Genomic DNA, 22,059 nt, shown 5'->3' with positions numbered 1-22,059 from the left:
ACTGTAATCAAAAAATATGTTTTGGAGAATATCTGGTGGTCCTATTCTGTGGATTTGGACGCCAGGTCTGCCATCAGCACAGAGGGTAAAGCCCTTTATGAGTACAGGAATTGTTCAAATGTGGTTAGAATGAAGATGCAACTTCAAACATTTATTCATAAAATAAATGATCAAACTTGGGAAATTTTGTATCTTCTTCGCTATCTTCCACTCTTTTTGTTTCCTGCTACATTACACCCTCACACTACATTACACTATTGGAATTTAGCAGATGCTCTTATCCAGAGAAACTTACATAGGTTAGAATTTTTACATGTTATCCATTTATGCAGCGGGATATTTACTGAGGCAATTGTGGGTTAAGTACCTTGCCCAAGGGTACAGTGCAGTGAATCAAACCAGCAATCTTTCAGGTACAAGTCCTGCTCCTTACCACTCTGCTACACTGGTGCCCCCACTAATACTCAATAATACTTGAGCACCCCCGATCATGCACATCATTGGTGTCTTCTGTCGGAATAGCCTTAGTATGATCAAATAAAAAGATGTGATCATTATATATAGAAGCATGCGTTCACTGCAGTCAGACGCAAGTTAGCTGCTTCCTTCCACTTGCAAAGCCTCACGGTATTACTGGCAGCTACCATAAATGTAGCAGTAAGGCCAACAAAGAGGACTTTTCCTCCAACCAGAATGATAAAATTTCAGCAAATCTGAAAATTTTCAGATATAATAAGCCTGGCAAATCTGGCGTGGGGAAAATACAAAAACTACATAAATATGGCAACAAAAGTGTTCTTAAAACATTGAAAGCTTGCATTTTTTAACACATCAGAAGTAAGTAAGGATCCCTTAGCGCCCACTCTTCTTCCTCTTTCCATACCCCTAACATTCAAAATGTCGATCACACTGGAACTTCTGTCTTCAGCTGTAAAACGAGTGTTTAGTTTCAGTAACAAATTTCCTCACTTTTCATCACTCATTCAGTCATCTCATTGATTCCATAAATTAATCAATCGAGCCACTGTACCTCTTTCAAAAGGTGGCAGTCTGGCAGGGCTCATAAATCAGAAGGTTGCCACTTGCTGAAATTTTTGGTGGGTTGCTGCTGGTGCACTGTTGGGCAAAGTGCTGAAGCAGAATTGCCTCTGTAAATAAATATCCGGCTAGATAACATAGAAAATTGTAAGCTAAAGCTACTTTGGATAAGCAATTAAAGGATGTAAACGACATTACTTACAGCACGCGTTGCTCAGTTTAAATGATTGACAAGTGAATAGGTTTTTTTCTCTCTTTTCGTAGTGCATACATTTCTATTTCTGGGATAACGTCGCCTTAGGGTTGTCCAAATACCTAATTCAGACAATATCGTTATACTTAAACAATTACGATTATGATTGGTACGAAAAATACAGGGAAGCCACGGAAAAGAGTTTAGAAAACCCCTGATCTACCTGCTCGGTATGAGGTCATCGACAGTGCGCGCCGCACCGGAGCGCGGGGGCGTGCGCGCTCACGTCGGGCTCCCTACATCCTTAGGAGCAGGAGAGGCCGGAAATGACTAGTCGGGAACAAGGAGTTACAGTTTCCGCTGTCTCGCGCAGTGTGGGCTTCCTTTAAAGCTTCGTATCGGAGTTTTTTGGGTGGTGGCTGTTTGCCTTCATAAGTTCAGTTCCAGCCAGGCGCAAATTTAAATACAGTGTAGGATTATTCACTTAGAAGGAAATTGTATTAGATCGTTTGATCTGTGTTGAATGCAGTTACTACTAGACAGTGATTTGGTTTTTTTCTACTGTTTTTGGGGGAGAATAACATTAGCTAGCGAGCTAAGTTAACAGTTCGCACAACAAAGAGTGGTCTAGCTTGGCATAGCTGGCTTTACAGTAGCTTACCCTACATATCAGCTGTCCGAGTAGCTTAGTCAAGAGGATCGGCAGAGAGTTACGGACCGATGCAGGCCATAAAGTGTGTGGTTGTGGGAGACGGGTAAGTTTATAATGGCTATAATCAAACAAGCTAGCTTTACAGTGTGGCTGGGTACTATAGCTAATCCACTTGCCTTATCAACTGTCTGATTGGTCGGTTTTGGGGAGGAAATTCTGTAAACCGCAATCTCTTCAAGCTTGGAGCAGTTTGCCAGTTAAAAAGCTAGCTATGTTTTGTTTAAATGTTTCGCATTCTTCATTGTACGTCTAGGCCATAGTTCAGATGTACCCAGCTGGTCTTGCTACTTAACGTAGACTCGGAGCAACGCTTCGAAGCCAACTAGATCACTAGCAATGCTGTTAGCGTAACCACTAGACATTAGTAGCCTACAACATCCATGTAAAGTAACTTAGACTGCTTGCTAACTAGTTGACTGTCGACAGTAATGTTTGTTAACCAGCAGCGCATTTATCACATCAACATTAAAATGCTGTGGTTATCTCAGCATGTTCCAGTTATAATTTAGCTAACTTAATGCCTAGCTGTGTGTTGAATCTCAGTAACTTAGATGACGGGAAATGCTGGCTAGCATTTTAGACTTACTCATTTGCAGCTTTTTAAATCTACACGGAACTGTCCAAAAGTTTAAAACGTTAGAACCAATAACATAACTATGTGGTTACCTAACGTTCATTGAAAATTGTAACTCTAACTAGCTAGACTAGCTAATCATCGTATGTAGCCAAATAGACTATTAGATACTATAGATTATTAAAGTGGCTATTTTGAATTTAATCATTCAACAATATCACTTTTATTACCTGTTCACTAGTTTAGTTAGCTTGGTTTCTATTGGATTCTGAGAGACTAAGTCTCAATCTTTATCGCAGATAACAGCTTGTCAAACTCCCAACTAAGATTAATTTTTGCCTTTTATGCACGTTTGCCATGTCAGTAAAATTATTCGAAGTCATTAATGATGTTCAGCCTATTTTACGCGTTAATTGGTACTGCAGTGCAGCTCTGAGTCAGAATGTCAAATGTTTAAGCATGTAATTGGCTGATCTGTATGCCTGAGCTCCAACTTGCATCTTAATGGATATAGGTGGATGTAAATTCTCCATATTCAACACGATTCATTGTCCCTGTGTAAATTATGTACATACGTTGAAAAAAAATAGGCAGACCAAAGGCAAGAGATATGGACCATTACACTCTAGCGTCCATATTCTTTGAATTTAACAAATTACTGAATTTCTTCAGGGATCTAATAAATGTCACTCTTGGCAAGATCTCATATAACTGGGATTATTTGCACCACATCAATCTTCTATAGGATTGTGAGTTCATGACATGCTGAGTGCTTTACCATGGATCATTCAATTTGTTGAGGGTGTGGTACTTTGGGTTACATGTGGTAAGAGAACAGAAAGAAATAATTGGATAAATGCAACTGTATTTATTGTATTTAAACTGTATTAATGTTTTAAGTGCAAATAATTGAAAAGTAATATTAGGAGACACTCTGACACTGGGAAGAATGGGCTGTTCGGTTAATATTTTGTGGTCAAGCAGATCCCTTTATTCAAGGAAAAATGGTGCAGTAAATGAGAATTGTTACTATTAATTAAATAAACTGTGAAGTGGTTGAAACTTGCGTTACTTAAACACAGACTGCCTCTGATACAAGATTACTGTTTGCTCTTCTCTTGAATGTCTTATTTCAATCATTAGTAGGCATAACCATTGTTACGGCCTGGCCTAGTGTGGTATTAAGAGAATCGTCTCTTGGCTTCCATATTTGTGCAGATGCCACCTTTTGAGAAATATGATTCTCTGCAGTGTAACCTGGATGTTGAAATGGTTTGCCAAAAAAGTATGCTTTGACCTGAACATTAAAATTATTTTCTGTAAAATGACACGATGACTCAACAGGACACATGCCCAAACGTAAAGTGATTCAGTGTAGTATTGTCAGATTTGTCCATGTGATCGAGCCTACATGCTGTCCCTAGAAAATGAAGTGCTAGTTGAAGATGCTAGGGGAGGATTTTTCTTTGATGCAAACATATTGATGTTGCTCAGTCTTGCTGATACTTATCAAAGTTATCAGTCTATAGTGAAATTGTATTTTCATTCGGGACATAACTTTTTCTAAGTCAAAATGTTGAAGTCCTGAAATGACTTTGTTACGATGGTTTTACTATATGAAAGTTGGTGTAGTATAGAAAGTTAATCTTTTTACTGTAATTGTATATATTGCATTAGAACTACTGATGGTAAATTGAACAGGGAAAGTATTTTCATTTTTACATTACATTTACATTTATATTTACATTTATTCATTTGGCAGACACTTTTATCCAAAGTGACTTACATAGGTTACAGTTCAGTACACTTCATAAAAGATGTATGTTTATTTGTTCTCAGATTAATGCTATACTTGACTAGAGAGCACAGTTTCAGGACAAATGCTCAAGTTGCCATTAAAAAGCCTAGCTTGGTCATAGCTAGTGGTTACAAGCTTTGCTCGAGAGATGGTCTGTATCTGTGCTGTAGCAGACCTATTCTGACATCAGATACATGTGTTAGAATGTCCAGTTCCTCTTCTGCCCATGTTAGTCAATCAGAAATGTTTAGATGTAAAATCATAATTATTACAAAAGAACAGTAAATTAGCTTTTTCAACCAACTTAATTTTTCAGCTAAAGCTCAAATTCCTGGTTGTGCATCATGATCTTGTGTCCAATGACGGGGTTCAAATCCTCTAATACATAATCTTGTATCTTATCTAAGTATACCTTATTTTATCTCAAAAGGGAGAGACATCTGTCAGACTTAACCTGATATTGGAGGTTTTTATACATTTATGCATAGATTGTAGAACACAGAACGGTTGTAGAATTTTAAAAATCTCGGAGATAAGCTTAAAGTTTTATTCCTGAACAGTTGCACGTCAGTTAGCCAGTGGAGCCATTCATGTGGTTATTGTGGATGATGGAAAGTCTATGTGTGCTTTCTTCTTTGTGTCCACAATTAACTTTTTGGTCCATCAGCCAGTTAACTAGCCTGTAAGATAATGTTAGTGCTAAAGTTAACAGCCAAACCACATTAATGTTTACTATGACTACGGTTTTAGTAAGCTAGCCATCATCTAAGTGCACAAACAATCAATGAAGTTGGAATCAAACTTCCTCACATAGCCACTCAAAATCGGAGAGCGGTCTTCCCTTTTTTCTGATGACGTATGCCACTCAGAACATGGTCTCCATTTGTCTGTCATCTGTTGTAGTTAGTGTATTCACATTTTTAAAAAGGTAGTAGAGCCAGCTATCAAAATGTGCCATATGACATAGTATAGGGTAACTACCTCTCAGGCCAAATCTAGCTAGTGAGTTGTCAAATCAAGCCACATCTCCCTTAGCATTGCACTATAGATGATGATTGGACAACCAGAGATGGTACAGAGGTGACCAAATTGAGATTTTACAATCAGAAAATGGCAGATGAGTCCTGCCATTGACTTGCAGTAAAAAATGGAAAGTCAGGTATATTTGATCATGTCTTTTACAAGCGTTCTTTGACTTACATGGTAGGCCATGATAATTCTTATTTTTTAGGCAAAAAACAGGGAAATGCACACTAAATTTGCTCCCAGCAAATGTGCTTAATACTTGTTAATTGTCACATACATTAACATTTAAAACAGCCATATATGTTATGCCAGTAATTTGTCCTCATTGTATTGGGAATACTTTATGAGGCGAGATACTTTGTTTTGAACTTCTGTTAAGTCTATGGACAAATGCTTGAATAACAACTGGCAAGTTTCTACTGGTTTCCTTAATCCACCTCTCTGGTACTCTGGTGAAGAGGTATTAGAACAGCAAGCTCCTTATAATCAAAATTCAGATGCAGATTGTTATGTGAGTCATTGATTGCGTTCTGGATTTCTTCAGTGTGATTGTGACCCAGCTACAGAGTGGCAAATCCCCACTGTCTGTATTGTATGTGAGGTGACATGCGCTGACATCTGCTGGAGTCACAGTGAGGCCTGTTGCAGAAGTTGGGGTGGCTGATAGCCCTCAGAAATAGGGCAACTGTTTGATGTTCTTCTTACGCATGAGACTCTCAGGGCTTTTACTTTCATCTTCAGGGAGAAAATATCCTTTTTCCAGTTAGCTGGATATTTCATCTTGGTTCACAGTTAACTTTGTCGGTTTCTCTGTCCGTCTTCACAGGATCACATCGTTCCTCGCATTGGTTCCTTCCTGTTAAATTGGGAAGGGGAGGAGGGGGGAAAAGCTCTCCTGGAATGTGCTTGAAATACGACTATTAATAGCAGCCAATAGGGCTCTGATCCTTCTAATCTCCAGCCCTGGGCTCTGTCTTTTCCCTGTCTTTTTGATTTTTGTATGCTTCTTCGAGGTTGGAAGGATCAGTGTTTTTCGAGCGCTTGCCCCTCCCCCGTCTGTTTTCACTAATGTCACTCAAACCCCCAGTGAGCAACAGCTGTGGAACTGCTAGGAAAACTTTGTGGAAGTTTTTGATTCCACAGGGAAGAATGACCAAATCTGATAGCTCCCCATGCTCATTTCAGTTTTTTCCTTTGACGCCACAATATTGGGTCCATTTTGTAGAAACATAGAGCTTGCATAGTCTGCTTCCCTTTGGGACATCCGCTGCCCTTCCAGTGTGTTCTAATAGTAGTTTGTTTAAATAGTAGCCAGTGAGAGCTGTGCCCATGTTGCACAACTCAGTTGGAGGAATCTTCTCTTTTCATGGTGAGCAGGAGGAGAAAAGAGACTTGGTTCCCCCTTTCCTTTACTCTGTTGTATTGGTATAATGTTACACATTGTTAGATTTGTTTGCCACTTGGGAGGCAGCTGTGCAAGTTTTCATGTAGGTCTGCTTTGTTGAATAATAACTTGATTTGACAGTTCACCCCCTAATTGTAGTAGCCCTGATTCAGCTGCACCTGAACACAACAATGGTTTTTGTACTTGTCTCTGGTGACTCACATCCTGATGTCATAGGCAACATGGCCAAAGGGTTTTTTTTTTTTTTTTTTTTGAGGAAGCCATGTTTTTGTACGCACATGGTCTTCCCATAAATACTTTGGAAAAGAAGTGTCCCTACATTGTTTCTTTGTGTTGCATCAAAAAAAGTTACAAACTGGCATGCAGGCTTTTATCTGCCCAATAGACACAGGACAGTTTAGTGCTCTATATTGGCTAACCAATGTTATATAACCTAACATTAAAGTTAATTTTCTTAGAAGGGTGTGAACATATTAAAAATTGTTTATTTGAGAGGCTACACTTGAATGTCATATTTAAAATTGTATTACTGCAAATCAGAATTAACCAAGAAAAACCTGTGAAGTGAACCGAAACATAGCCATATCAAATTTATCTTATCTTTTTCGGTGTGTATGTTTTCCTATGATTCACATTACCTTTCCACACTTGTGGAAAGTCTATGAAAATGCAGATTTACATGTTAAACCTCTCAGTACAAGTACATGTTATTGTAGTCAGTAAGAGTAGGGCATTACATGGATCAGGTGTGTAATCCATTTATAAAGATGGATGTACGAGAGAAGTTAAGGTTAAGTATCATGATGAAGATGGTTGCAGACAGGTGTCTGCTTGTTTGTCAGGCCTTATCCATCTCAGCTCCACAGGGGTATAGCACAGATCCTGATTTGTATTAATCAGACTAAATCACACATGTCAGCAGGTGCCTTAGCTAAATGTGGTTAAATCTAAGATTGGGGTAAGCTGGCTCTAAAATACTCCCAGTATACTTCTTAATGCAATAATGGCTTCTTTGATCCTAGTTCCCCGCTGCCCAATTATGACCTCTATTTTATGTTGCACCTGCAGCTTTGCTCTAGCCAAACCCAAATGCTGGATAGATTGTTTGCCTTAACAAAGTGTCTAGATTTGCTGGCTTGATTAGCCCATCACATGTGCACTCTTCGACCTGGGATGCCAAATTTGTGCTGACATTGTGACCCAGATCACCCTACAGAAGTATCAACTCTGATGTCAGAGCAACTTGGAAAGAAACCCATCTTTGTGACTAATGGATGGATCAGGTTAAATTGCAGTCTTGATATAACAAGGGCATTGTAAACACACTGGTACTCTAAGTGCATTGCGTATTGAATGCAGACAGGCTTCAGCAGTCCTGCTGTAATCAGTGGGGGGGTTGTGTAGTGTGATAGGCTATGTAAGGCAGAATGACTAAGATTTAATTGAGCCTCAGCTGCTCTACAGTTACCCCAGGGCCTTCGGGCAAGTTGGATACACTACTGCATGCAAGAGAAATGCATAGACTATCAGGAAGGTGTTTGTGTAGTACTCTGCCCATTGGGAATCCCATAATTTTTATGAAGTGTCTTTACGGTTTCCGTCAAACCCCAGGGAGTGTAGCAAGTGCAGCGTGACTCACTTCTTTCACTGAGTGATTCAGTCATTGGACTCCGACCTGCTCCCCCTTGAGATTGCGCATGGCCAACCATAATAAATGACTAAATCAGCAACGCTCGCTTTGGGAAAAGACAAAAAGACCAAACTGCCACTTGGGTTGTTCTGCTTAGAATTGTGTCCATCTTCCCTTTTTACCTGGGAATGAATAGTTTTAAGTTGAGCAAGTTAGTTTAAGTTTAAATTGAGTTTAAGTTCAGTTGAGTCCCTTATGGATTTGCAGTCATAAAAATGGGTGCATGATAATTCGGCTGGTTTCAGGTTGGCTGAAAGTGCCTGACCTGGTTGTGGGCTCATGTTGTGATAAAATATGAGAGAACCGGAGCTCTGTGTTTGTGTTCTGCTAAAAGGGAGAATCACAGGTTCCGTTAAGCTTGATTTCCTTCCCACAATGAGAGCAATAACATATCTTAAAAAAAAAAAGATGAACATCAGCCTGTAGTGTAGTACCTCAATCAGCACAGCAGGATACATTACTTCAAGCATTAAATAAGATATACAGAGATGAGTGCTCACTGCAATTAGCAGCTTTTTCCTCTAGTTCTTCCTGTTTGCTGTGTGTTTTCTTGGGGCGAACTTCCTTCCCATTTCACTGGCATGACATGAGTGGCGCATAAGAAAGATGGTTCATGGACACTAGCAAGCAAGCAAATTCAATTTTTGTGATATGTTCACACCAGGGTTGTTATGACGGCAGTGGTGTAACTAAAGTATCGCTGCACCAAAAGTTATTACAGTCTTTGTCGTCTTTTGGCTGTCTCAACGCTTCTGGCACTGTGTCAAGCTCTTTCTGGAATTCAACACATGGCAAATATTTATTTCCTTGATACAGAGTCATTTCAGTTTCGGTTGCAAGTGAAACCAGTTAGTCTGTTTAAGGAAAGTCAATACACAGACATTACTTTAAAAAACATACAGAAAGAGGGAATGTAAAAAATGGCAATGCATCTGGCCAGTTGGCTTCCTGAACTCACCAGGAATTACAGCCACAACAGATCACTGTACTCATGAATTATCCTAATTGTTTACTGTGATCTGCTGCTTACTCACTGTGGTATGTGAGCTCTCAAGAGCTACTATTTTACTGTTATCATGGAACCTTCAAACTTTATGCATGAAGATCTCTTAATTCGTGTGATCTGTCGGCTTTGAATTGAATTTTCACTTTGAAACTCTTAGCCGACAGGAGTCCTAGATCAGGATTAGAAATCAAAACCAGAATAGTACAGTTTTGGGAAAGACTATTTTTCCATGTGAAAACGGTGTCTGGTTGGGTATGGTGGTGTATGTTAAGTTACATATGCAGCTACATATAAGCTTTGTTATATTGCCTGTAGGACAAATTTTTGGTTGGCTTCATTAAGCATGTATTATGAACAGGGTACAGAAGTGTGGTAAGAATTAATAATTACTAACTATCCATATGTAAGTGTTTTAAACAGCTTGGACTTTGATTTTACACACCTTGTCACTGTTAACATGTGGTGCATCTTATTGGTTCATGTAGCATGAATTTCAGTGAAAAGGCTAAATTCATCCTGTGATAATCATGCCAACTTCCTTTTTCTAGAATGATCAACTTTTTAGATGTAGACATTTAAAAAATAATACTCAGAGATGTAGCTAAAAGTATGTGGCTTTAAGTTGTTTTTAAGGGTGAGTGATGTGATCTGAAACTTTCAATATATGGATGGTTAAGGTCAATACTAAATTCTCCTCAAAACCATTACATGCACTGTATCATATACACTATCTGTTGCTAGCTTGATTAGTTTCTATAGAATAACATAAGTTTAGTTTACACAATTTAGTTTTAGTTACATAAATATGTGTCACATTTTTATTGTCACACATTTTTAGTGGACACTTTATTACTGATATAATTTTTTCAGTTCTTGGTGAGTAATGAGAATTAATTCTTTAACACACATGTCCTGATTTTTATAGGTTTATGTAAACTAGACTATTGTAGGGTAAATAAAGCAATTGTTATAGAAGGCTAAATATTTTTTTTAAAAAATCAATGCATGTTTTGACTGGTGGGGATTTTTAATGATTTCTTGCCTCTCTTCCAGGGCTGTGGGTAAAACATGCCTGCTGATCAGCTACACAACAAATGCTTTCCCAGGGGAGTACATCCCCACAGTGTAAGTTACTACAGATGTTCAGAAACAACTTAATGAATGAATAAATACTGACTTTTTATTAGCAAGTCTTAGCACAGACTTAGCTATTAAGTCAAATGACAGGTAGTATGGAGCAGTCTTGCTCCAGTATGCTATGCATTGTATATAGTCATTTACAACATGGCTAAAGACAGAAGATGTGCTTCTCTTGACAACAGGGCCAGCATAGCTGCAGACACTCTGTTAAAGCTCCTTTAGTCAGTCCATTGCTGTCCATTACCAGCATTGCAAGATGAGGAACATGTTATATCTAATAATTGATAGACTTACAGCCCTTATATATATATATATATATATATATATATATATATATATATATATATATATATATATGTATATGTATGTGTGTGTGTGTGTGTGTGTGTGTGTGTGTGTGTGTCTGTATGTGTTCACTCTGTGCTCATTGTATGCAATCTTTAAGCTCTCACGTGCAATGTTTAAACTGTTCCCAGGTTCGACAACTACTCTGCCAATGTGATGGTAGATGGGAAGCCGGTGAACTTGGGACTGTGGGATACAGCAGGGCAGGAAGACTATGACAGACTGCGCCCGCTCTCCTACCCGCAGACAGTAAGCTGGCAAGCTTCAGTACCAAGTAGCTTTCTGCAAAACAAAACCTTACATCCCTGTATTCATGTCATTGTACAGATGTATTTTGTGCCGGACAGTATTTCTTGGCTTGGTGGGAGCGGGCTGTTGAACTGTTGTTGTATGTGGATTGTACATTTACAGATCAGTCTGTAAATACGGAATACGGAAATATGGCATTTCCATAATGCTTTTTTTGTCTCTGGCAAACAAAGTGTAACTCTGTGCCCTCTGAGCTAAATATCTAGCAAACACGAGTGCTTAGAGGAAGTGAAAGGTTTGTCTGTTTGTCTGAGTCCAGCCACACAAACCCCACTCTGTCTCTCATTAGCCAGTAAGTGAAGTGAGAGTGATTATTGTTTAGGTCAGCGTTTTGTTGGGATGAATGAATGAACAGTTATTTTGCCAAGCAATTTCAAATATAAATGCAAATTTAATTAATGGTCAATTCAGGCTACAGTTAATGACAATGCCATCACTCTTATATAGTGTAAATAAATAACATTTACAATCAAAAACATTTCATGGATCACACAGATAAAACCTGTTTTGTTCCCTAAATCTTGTAGGACTTATCACTCTTGAAAATATATCCCCACAATGCACTTAAACAGCATCGTGGCACTCTGCGAGGCTACATTAAGTGATTTAAAGGCTACATTAAGCAACCTACTATATGCAATGCTACCTTCCTCTTTAATGTTACTGAAGAGCAAGTAGGTTGGGCCCATACAATCTGTACAAATTAGCAGCAACTCACTATTTATGTGAGTTTGTCCATTGCTACTTCTAATCTTACCAGTCTAAAAGTGAAGAAAGTTATGAAATGAATTTTGTATAACAATTTGATGGTATTATCAAGAAAACAGCCATTTTGAAAACCAAAACCATCGAGAGCACAAGATGGTAAAGAACAGATACAGTGGTTGCACTGGCAAAATAAGAGGCATCAGGTCAGTGACATAAAATTGGCACTGAAAATGTCATCAATTACTTTGGTTTGCTAAAACTGCTAAATGAGGCTTGCTTAAAAGTGTGGTGTAGCAATATACATTCAGGTTGCAGTAATAAAAACAGCATTCATTTTTGTACTCATGAAGCAACTTCAAGCTTAGTGTTTTTATAATGGTACAACAGACAGAAATCTGAAACATCCGGATTGACAGGGTAGGTTCTTGTGATGTTTTAAACTCTGCTTTGGAGGTGCAGTGATTCTCTCTTATCACCAGGACGTGTTTTTGATCTGCTTCTCACTTGTGAGTCCTGCCTCCTTTGAAAACGTCCGTGCCAAGGTGAGAGCCGTTTCCATAGTGATTGGCTTGCTTGCTAACTGCAAAGCTTAAAACAGATGTTCAGTCTTAGCTGCCAGATGAATGTTGTTCCTCTTAACTTCTGCTAAATGACAATGACAATAATGTACTGTAACTTCCTTGTTTTCATTGAGACAGAAATGCCTTACATTTTGTTAATGAGCTGAATATTTGCATGTATCCATCATTAATGTAAAGTGTCCTTACATCATGAGGAAATTATGTAAATTCCTTACATTAAGAAACTTCCATCTCATCAGGAAAGACCAGTGCCCTTCCTGTGATAAGGCCTTTGCCATAGGTCACAATGAGCCCTCTTATCAAAGCAACTAAGCCCCGTTTCAGTTGAACAAGCTAAAAAGCTTGGTACCAGAGTCGCAGTAATAATACATATGCACCAGTGAGGAACTGAATGATTATCCTCTTCTCTCTACAGTGGTATCCAGAGGTCAGACACCATTGCCCAAACACTCCTATCATTCTTGTGGGCACCAAGCTTGATCTGAGAGATGACAAGGACACCATCGAAAAACTGAAAGAAAAGAAGCTGACTCCTATCACCTACCCTCAGGGTTTGGCCATGGCTAAAGAGATTGGTCCGTGAATCCTATTTTCTAAAGTAATTTGTATGTAGGGTGTTGTCTTAAATTGATAGGTGCTTCACACACACAGCTCCAGACTGGCAACTGCTGCTGTGAGTGGTCACGTGTTTTAAGCAACAGGCAGATATCATAAGTTCTTCTGCAATGAATTAGAATGCGTGCATTTTGAATAGCAAAACCCTGAAGCTCATTTCCTCCATCCTTCCTTCTGTCTGTCTGTGCCACAGGAGCAGTGAAGTACCTGGAGTGCTCAGCCCTGACGCAGCGTGGCCTTAAGACGGTGTTTGATGAGGCCATCCGGGCGGTACTGTGCCCCCCGCCAGTCAAGAAGAGGAAGAGGAAGTGCTTGCTACTGTAAACTCCCACTGAAAAAAAAGTCTGCAATCTGAGCTCACCTATGGGGGCGAAGGGAGAGTGAGGGAAGAGGAAATGCCACGAAGCATGTACATTCAGATATGCCATTTTCTCTCATGTATTGAAATTAGTACTACTTACAACTGATTTTATTGTACAAGTAAAATCATACAGTTAGCTCTAGGAAGGAGGAAAATTATAACCCAACCCTTTCCCCCGTACATACAATACTAAAGAATTCCTGCTGCCTTCTGATTTCTACTTTCTTTTTTAATTTCTCTGGAAAGGTAAACGAGACGTGTTCTTTTCAACTTCCCTTCCTTTCTGCTCATCTTGAGAGCCTGTGTTGTTTGTTTACAGTCTTCAATTGTATTGAACTGAGGTGTTGCCAAAATGTGTACTGCAGATAGCGGCGGTCATTGAAGTCTTGCTCCAAACTCTAATTGTACGGTTTATTTTTGTTTATAAGGTTTACATCTGTACAGCACAGAAAATAATTTGGTATCTTGAAGGAAATGGTTGTATGGATAAAATAATAAATCGGAAACAAGTAAGGTATGACTCATAGCTTTCACAAATGACTGTTGCTGCAGAGCTTTCAATGAGGATACATTATAGCCATGCTGAACAAGGGGAATTCAGATTAATCTTAGTGTGGATTTGATTAACTCTGAGATGCGTTATCAATGCAAGGGTTATTTGAGCAGGAATACAGCCTTCACTGCATTATTTTAACCAGAATGACTAAGTACACTATAAATAAACTACCCAGCTGAGACATAACCAGTACAGGTGTTGTCCTCTGTTCTTGGAGTGAACATGCAGTATTTCAGAGAAGAGGCTCAAGGCTTCTGCCTTGTACTGGAACAAGTGTGTCTAGAATGGTTTGTCATTCAACAAAAGGGGGTTCCTCATTATCCGCCCACTTTGTATTGACCCCTCCATTTAATCAAACAGAAGAATTTAACAAATAGGAAGCATTTATGTATATTACTAAATGCATTTTATAAGTATTGTCTGAAGAGCCATTATTGTGTAGCCCAGGCGCTGAGCTTCACATTGAAGATTGCTGCACTGCATTTTCTTTGGGCATTGAAATAATCCATTAATTACACCATTCACTTCTACTTGTGTTGAATATGAATATGAGTATGACAGTTCCATCACAGTAGCCGTTCTTGTCCTGAGGCAAAGCATTTACGTGTGCGACCTTAACAAAGATGCGAGTGTGGCTGCTTCAGCCATGTTCAGAAGTACAAGTCAATGTTTTTTCTGTTATGTGAATTGGCAGTTTTTATTCTCCATCAAGTTATTCATTACTGTATTTTTAAACTAACACTCAATGATGTATTGTTCATTACCTCTTGAAGTTATAACTGTTAACATTACCTTAATCTCTTACAACTTTATAATTTTATCATGCAGATATTATGCAGTGTACTTTGGTAGCGGACTGGTAAATTTTGGAATTGCAATGTTTTTTTGTTTTTTTTTTTTTTCAACTTTTTGAACCGTGATCAAAATGCAGGATTGAGACTTAATCATCTTTTCTCATTTAGCAGTGTTTTAACCTTACCATTAAAGCAAACCTGATTAAAAGGGGCTTTTCTTTTTTCAGGCAAAGGTGGTTTTATTTTTTTCCACATAATGAAATGTATAGTAATCTTTGCTGAATTTAAAAAGCCAATAAAGTCAATTAAAAACTCATGAAATTGTCTTTTTAAATTTATATCGTAGCTTGTGTGTCAGCAAGGGTAGCATGTGTCTTGACTAACCATTTGCAAGTAGTTGGCATCTTTCTGTGGCTATGAAATTGGACTACGTATAACTCAAACCAAGCAGAAGACCAGTCTCTTACCTCACTTATATGCAGGTCTGCATGGTCAAAATCGGACCAAGTGGAAGTAGATGCATTTATTGGCAGTTTGTGGAATCTGAATGGGGATGTTTATGTTCACACACCACGGCACACACTCCCTACATACAAACAGTTAAGAAAGTACTTTTATTGCTATAATAAACATTTCTGAATGGGTATAGACAATTCATTTGATAACTTCTGTTTTCTTCATCATTTTTAATTGTTAGGACTCATTCTTCCTTGACTGGATGATGATATCTATAGCTCCTGCTGATCTGAGTAGCTCTTGTATGGGTGTGCTGCTGTTGAGTCAGCAGACAGAGAACTGAGCTAGAGACAGAGTGAAGGGCACCTCTTGCTGCAGGTATCCATGCAGAAATTAAACCACAAATGCCCATTTTGTACACTGCCAAGATGCCTAGGAGCATCAAACTTTACAAGCACTGTACCTCACACGACAAACTTAACAACTGGCACTGTTAGGCTCAAATGAGCATTTGACCTGTACTATGTAATATGTTTGTGATCTTATTGTGTCATTTGCCTATGTTTTGTTTTTGTATAAATTTGAGCTTCTAGCACGCAAGACATTCCTGAAAAGGCATTCACAAGAAACTCAATGGTGTTACAGGCCTTGTGCACTGGAATGTTGCTGGTATGAACACAGTACATATTCAATGGTCTGACTTGAGATGATACTTCAATTTAATATCACTGGATCCAGATTATGGAAGGAAATAGAAGCTCAGGGTTGGTGTCTTGTGGCATTCCGTCTCATTCCTTCTATAGAGGCTGGGCAAGCATGTAACTTCAGCTGAGCCATAAATGCTGAACGGCACTAAAGTGTAACAAGGAATCCATCCATGGCACAAATGCCATATTCTAACCTCACATGAAAGCTGTTCTCACACAAGCGGTATGTGGACGTGCATTATTCCGCTGGAATGTTTATATTGGGCTCAAACCTCAGGAAGGGCAATATGTGAGGTCTCTGGAACTCACCATTGTAGCACCATCCAGGCAGGCAGCCAACAATCACTACAAGTAGTTGCCACAGAACTCCACATTCTTGTAGCCTGACCATTATACTTGGACCTCCCCTGAAAATATTTGGTTTTATTTAAAAAATGTGAATGTAAAAATGTTTATACTGTTTGTTGCTACTCAGTTTCAGATATATGATATTCATAGCACTGCTGTTTGATTTTCCCAAATAAATGGCAACATTACATCACTGCTGGCTCTTCCATTGGTCAAACACAAGTTTGGCAGATACTGCATCTTGAATTCCCATCCCTGTAATAAACGAAAATAATGATATATGGCTATGAAACAGACATTACACTGAAAAGCTTAAAATAAGAACAAGATGTATTTATAACTTTGTGCTGCCATTTACTACATAACATTAAAGTAATTATATGTACCTTTAATCTACAAGCACATATACCCTATAAACAGGCCCCTAATTATTCTGCAACCTGATTCTTATGCCCACAATTCATTTGAAATCCACAAGCTGGTGAAATGAAGTTCATTACTAAATGAGGGACCTGGCTGTGATTAAGATGTAAGTAATGAGATGAACAGATCAACAGTAGTTCGAGGCAACCTCTTACAATTTAAGACCAGACTTTTCTTGTAGACCTTTCTTATATTTATTGTATACATACTGTATATGTATAAAATAAATATAGATGCTGCTGAATAGAAATTTAATCAATATACACTGCATAAGTAAGTGCACAATGAGTAGTAATTAAATGACTAATCATTACATATTACATGTTACATATTTCCAGAGAATTCTGCAGCTACTAGTGGCTCTCTAAATTTGTGAGTCAACCAGGTTTACTTGCAGTAGCTAGGAATATCAGGCAACACAAACTGTACCTGTCAGGAGTGGACAACTGCTTTTTATGTAGTTTTTATTGTAAATTCATCTTGACTTATTTAGCTTTTGACACATTTTGCCACAACTCTCAGGGAAGGGTTGAAACTTTGATTTGATAATCGCCCCCAAAAACTTACCCAGAGATTTAAACACAGTGGTTTTCTCTCTTTCAGCAGGTTTGGTTCCATTAATGACTTCTCCCAGCTCTGCAAATACACTGGCCTAGATGGAGACCAAGATTCCACATTCCACAAGCTTCAGCACATAGAGTGAATAAGAGCCCAAAAATAGCCAAGAAACTCATGTTTACTAGTACACAAACACACAAACACACTTGACACAGGCTAGACTGCATCTTGGTTACACTTCAATACCCACCCCCTAGCACCTGGTACTTGTATTGTTTGTTGTATTCCTCACTGCTTATTTACTGGTTGTATCACTATGTGTTATGGTTATTGTGATCTAGTGACACTTCGATATGTCGTTTTGTATGTATCTGAGTTCCCTTAGTTTTCTCAGCTGTCTAGTTTCAGATTAGCACAAGTTAACTTGTGGTAGTGCTTCAATGGTGTGCTCACACTCGCTGGACTGGGGTTGTTGTTAACCTGGTCTAACACTGTTGCTCATTTAACTTTGATGGATACACTTCTGTTTTCGTGTGCTGGAAGTTGCTCTTGTTAAGAGCATCTGCTAAAAGAATGTAGTGTAATGATTGTGTGGAGGAGTGGGAACATTTTGAATTCAAGGATGACAGAAACAATACAAATTACTTGAATCAGTAATCAAGTGTGCTATCAAAGTAAGTCTCATTAAATCCTCTATACTAGTGTGAAAAAGGTTCATCATCTTTGGCCTGCGCAATCAAATTTCCATAGGTGTCCATGAATCATTTACATAGTTTTCTGTCTTGATTTCTTGGACTTTTCATTTCTTCTCCAGTAAATCAGGCCATCAGTCTGCACCAGATCATGCAAGCAGCCACGAGGCTTGTATTAGGATCTGGTAAACTTTTTGATCAGTGGAAATTTTGAAGAGAAGACGGCACTGTACCCCAGAGAGAATGATATCTCCTGATTCAGCCGCGGCTCCTTCCCTGCTGTCCACATACACCACGGCTTCTCTCATCAGAGCATCGTCCAGCTCCCTCCAGTCTGGCCTGCACGCTCCCACAGCTGCCACCAAAAGCAGGAAAGGTAAGCTCTCTGAGCAACTGTTATACTGGACTGAGTAGCCAGCCTTGCCTTCAACTTCAGTGTGAGTCTAGTTTCAGAGAACTCCTAATACTTTTTAATTACTCACAGTCAGAACATGTTGGGTGGTGGAAACAACAGCAGGTGCTCAAAAGAAATAAGACAAAAAGAGAGAGAGCATTGTCTGAACTACAAAGAGTTAACATATATGACAACTGCAGATGCAGCACCCAAAAAACTAAACCATAAAAAAGACAGTGACTCAGCTTGTGTCTGCACTCAGGTGATTGATTGTGAAATCAATAAACATTTACTCTGCAATGGTGAGTGTTTCTCTTTCCATTCATTTCTCATGGGGCTGCAATACTAATCTGCTCTTAAATTATGCAAAAGCAGAAGAACTGTTCTGGTTATTTTGCCACAAGTTTTTTGTGCCATGTAAGAGCTGTATGTCTCTTCTTTGTCCTCTGACTACAAGAACTACTATTCACAAAATATCATGAATGATAATAAGTTATATCAGTTTGTATTAGCAGAAAGTATTGAATTTGGGGAATAAATATCAGCTTCAGTCACAACATATCATAAATACAGAATCAAGATGAAAATGAAATGTCACCTCTCTTCAGGTGAACAATCTTGACACTTGTAACCTCTCTGAATTGGAAATTTCCTGTAACTGCTACTGCTCACCAGCAACATGAGCCCCTGGCTTCACCCATTCGCCCAGCAGCACAGGTTCTGTTGCCAAAGTCACTGTGATTATGACATCAGCCCCCTCCACAGCATCTTTCACAGAGGAACACACAGTCACAGGGCCTTGGAGAGCACTGGCAAACTGCTCCGCTCTCTCCCTCCTCCTACTCCACACGCGTATCTAGGGACAAAGTTCACACAAAGTATCAACACCTCAAGACAGATGCCCAATTATGGATGCCCTAAATGACCATACTCAAGATTACACATTTATATAATATCTACAACTAAAAATACTTGATATCTCAGTTCAAACCTGAACAGTGGATTTTAAGTTTATCTTTTATGAACAACTGCTTTTGCTTACAAAGTACATGGAAGCATAGTTCACAGCCAAACTGCCAAACTGGACCAGACTGCTCTGTTGTTACATGTTAATGATAGTAAGTTGAAAATTTTTAAGTAGAGGGTGAAATTCTTATTATGATTGCAAGCACCAACTTCTAATTTTCTGTCTTGTTACCTCTCTGAAGGAGAACATCTCTGTGAAGACCTCATAATGGCTGACAGCTTGAGGTCCTGAACCCAGAATGCACAGAACCTCTGCTTTGACTGGCATCAGCAGCTGGAGAGGAAACAACCACCAAGCATGGCCATCTCACATTTACATTTACACAGGTGTTGCAGGAAATTACATTTAATTACTGTCATGTAGCTGACACTCTTATCCAGAGCGATTTACAGTGGTTACAGTTTTTTTTTTACAAGTTATCCATTTATAAGGTGGATATTTAGTGAGGCTATTGTGAGTTAAGTACCTTGAACAAAGATACAGCGGCACTGCCTCAGTGGGGAATCGAACCAGCAACCTTTTGCTTATGACCCCTGTACTTTTTCCACTATGCTACACTGCTGCCCTACATATAATGAAATACACCATCTTGGTGCTTTCATTTTTACGTCAAATGATCAATACAAAACTAAAGTAGTTTAGTAGGGTACAAGTGTTTGACAAGAGGCACATACTTTTGCAGATATAGCTGAAACTGCTGCTGTCCTTTTCTCTGTGATCACTGTCCCATTCATTACCTACAAATGACAACCACAAAGGAAGCACAGATCCTCAGTCAATATTATCACAGTTTACCAGGAGTCGACAAGGTCTGAACAAATGAACTGCCACTCAAACCATATAATTGTTTGTTTCTGTTTTCCATATAAAAAAAACCCTAAACGGTTTATACATCTCTTCAGTTAACACAAGTGAAGATCTGTATTTCCATGAACCCGGGTGCTATACTCACAGCTGTGACATTTCCCCGTTCTGGGTCAAACAGCAGTACTGTGGCTTGATGTGCAGGTAAAACTGAATCATTGTCTCGCCTGTATAATGACACCATCTTTGTGGCTAATATGTCTTCATGGGCCACATATGCAGGCATCATCCCAACAAACCTAGGAAGTAGATTTACAGTTAGTCTCCTTCGTCTGTTTGTCAAAATGATTCAATCAATTATCATATTGTTACAAACACAAAACACCAAAAAGATGTAAAGATTATCTCACCCGTTGTATTTCTGAAGTGGAATAATTGTACGCAAGGGCTGTATCACTTCTGCATTATTCCGCTTCGAAAACATTCCCATTACCTTCTCGAGCCTCGGAATCAAGTCTGTGTTTTTTAGAAGTCGCGCAACATCGTCACGGCTGATCAACACTGGTAGCTCGGACATTTTTTTTTTTGAAAGAAATTTTCTCCCGATTTTCAGGAGTTTTATATGTTTCAGAATTTTCAGAGACGAGATTCCTTCCAGAACAAATGATAGCACGTGAATAATAACAGAAGTGAAAGAAGTGAGTTGTGTTGCTAACGTTTAGTGGTCACATGTGACTTTTTAACCAATCCACGAACGTGTTCAGCGTTAATCGAATAAAAAAAAATCAATCTTTCATACATTCCAAGCGTTAAAATTGCATAGATTTCGATGTTCCTAATGATCGCGACGGTGACGTATTCAGTATACTGCTAAGCAACTATTCTCAAAAGAAACAATGCATGGCACATTCTAAAACCAAATCCAAATTCAAGTTCTTAAGTAGCCTACATCAGGATGGAGAAAAATGATCTATCTGGGTACGGCACTGTGCCTTGTGGTTTTTCAGATTGTTGCCTTTCATTCATGGAATCTTTTTGGCTGTAACGTTTTGCCAGATTAGACTGTGTGTGAACGTCTGAGCAAACACCGGTCCCGTGATATTGTTCTCAACCATGCTACTGGCACGAAGGTGTGGTTCTTTTCACACAGCTTCCTTTCGGTTTCTTTTTCACCAGGCTTGCTATTAGACAGGTAAAAATTCCTCGTCTGTGCGTAATTACCTCTCAGGCTGAGGCAACTTAGTGTTACTGCAACAGATAAAGTCAGGTGAGTGCAAGTCAGTCCTGCATGATCAATTCATTGGTGACACAAAAATGTAATCAACATCCGAAATATGCATTCATTTTTCTAAACATCATTAGTTAAGCTTTTAGTGATCACAGTACTTTTATACCAGTAAGAGCTGCACACTTGTACTGATCTGATAGTAATTTCTATCCTGTAGGTACCCTGAAACAATACATTGGCTCTGTAACAGCCAATTACATCAGCCGGCAGCAATCTGTAAAGAAGGGTGAAGATGAAGAGCTATGACACAGTGAAACATGCTATTACAGTGACTGCCCCTTCCTGCATAAGTACAAAACACTGCTGAAGTTCTGAGTCTCTTATGGAAACGTATTGAAATCTTATATGCCCTTATCTAGTCTACTTTAACCAGTGCTGAAACATGGATCAATTCAATAATTGCATAAATAAAATTTAACCAAGTTTAGAAATGATTTCCAAATAACAAGGTTTATTTTATCAATGACAAAATCAGCCATTGTACATGGTGTGTTTGTATACAGATTGTGCA

The 22,059-nt window shown here is 38.8% G+C and overlaps 2 protein-coding genes across 2 annotated transcripts; one reads left to right on the top strand and one right to left on the bottom strand.

The window, feature by feature from the left end:
• The first annotated feature begins 1,574 nt into the window (after window positions 1-1,574).
• On the top strand, window positions 1,575-14,932 carry rac1a (Rac family small GTPase 1a). Its single transcript, XM_036522342.1, has 6 exons — window positions 1,575-1,986; window positions 10,496-10,567; window positions 11,059-11,176; window positions 12,424-12,486; window positions 12,941-13,100; window positions 13,334-14,932. Exons 1-6 carry the CDS (start codon window positions 1,952-1,954, stop codon window positions 13,462-13,464), a joined length of 579 nt encoding a protein of 192 aa, XP_036378235.1. The 5' UTR covers window positions 1,575-1,951; the 3' UTR covers window positions 13,465-14,932.
• A 665-nt stretch (window positions 14,933-15,597) lies between these two features.
• Window positions 15,598-20,919, bottom strand: LOC118785434 (ketimine reductase mu-crystallin-like). The gene is made up of 8 exons (XM_036540063.1): window positions 20,671-20,919; window positions 20,409-20,559; window positions 20,131-20,193; window positions 19,628-19,729; window positions 19,102-19,285; window positions 18,269-18,390; window positions 17,353-17,437; window positions 15,598-16,617 (listed from the first exon to the last, which is right to left on the bottom strand). The coding sequence occupies exons 1-8, from the start codon at window positions 20,835-20,837 to the stop codon at window positions 16,553-16,555; spliced, it is 939 nt and encodes a 312-aa protein (XP_036395956.1). The 5' UTR covers window positions 20,838-20,919; the 3' UTR covers window positions 15,598-16,552.
• Between the last annotated feature and the right edge of the window lie 1,140 nt (window positions 20,920-22,059).

Source organism: Megalops cyprinoides, chromosome 1, assembly GCF_013368585.1.
Source record: "Megalops cyprinoides isolate fMegCyp1 chromosome 1, fMegCyp1.pri, whole genome shotgun sequence".
Lineage (NCBI taxonomy): Eukaryota > Metazoa > Chordata > Actinopteri > Elopiformes > Megalopidae > Megalops > Megalops cyprinoides.
Note: the sequence above shows the minus strand (reverse complement) of the source record. Positions and strands in the feature narration are given on the sequence as shown.

Bases quoted from the DNA above. Each gene is read 5' to 3' on its own strand.
- rac1a (XM_036522342.1), top strand. From the start codon at position 1,952: ATGCAGGCCATAAAGTGTGTGGTTGTGGGAGACGG. The intron at 1,987-10,495 runs GTAAGTTTATAA...CCTCTCTTCCAG, and splicing joins TGTGTGGTTGTGGGAGACGG to GGCTGTGGGTAAAACATGCC. The intron at 12,487-12,940 runs GTGAGAGCCGTT...TTCTCTCTACAG, and splicing joins TTGAAAACGTCCGTGCCAAG to TGGTATCCAGAGGTCAGACA.
- LOC118785434 (XM_036540063.1), bottom strand. From the start codon at position 20,837: ATGTCCGAGCTACCAGTGTTGATCAGCCGTGACGATGTTGCGCGACTT. The intron at 20,560-20,670 runs GTGAGATAATCT...TCTACTTCCTAG, and splicing joins CCACTTCAGAAATACAACGG to GTTTGTTGGGATGATGCCTG. The intron at 19,286-19,627 runs GTAACAAGACAG...CTTTGTCCCTAG, and splicing joins AGATGTTCTCCTTCAGAGAG to ATACGCGTGTGGAGTAGGAG.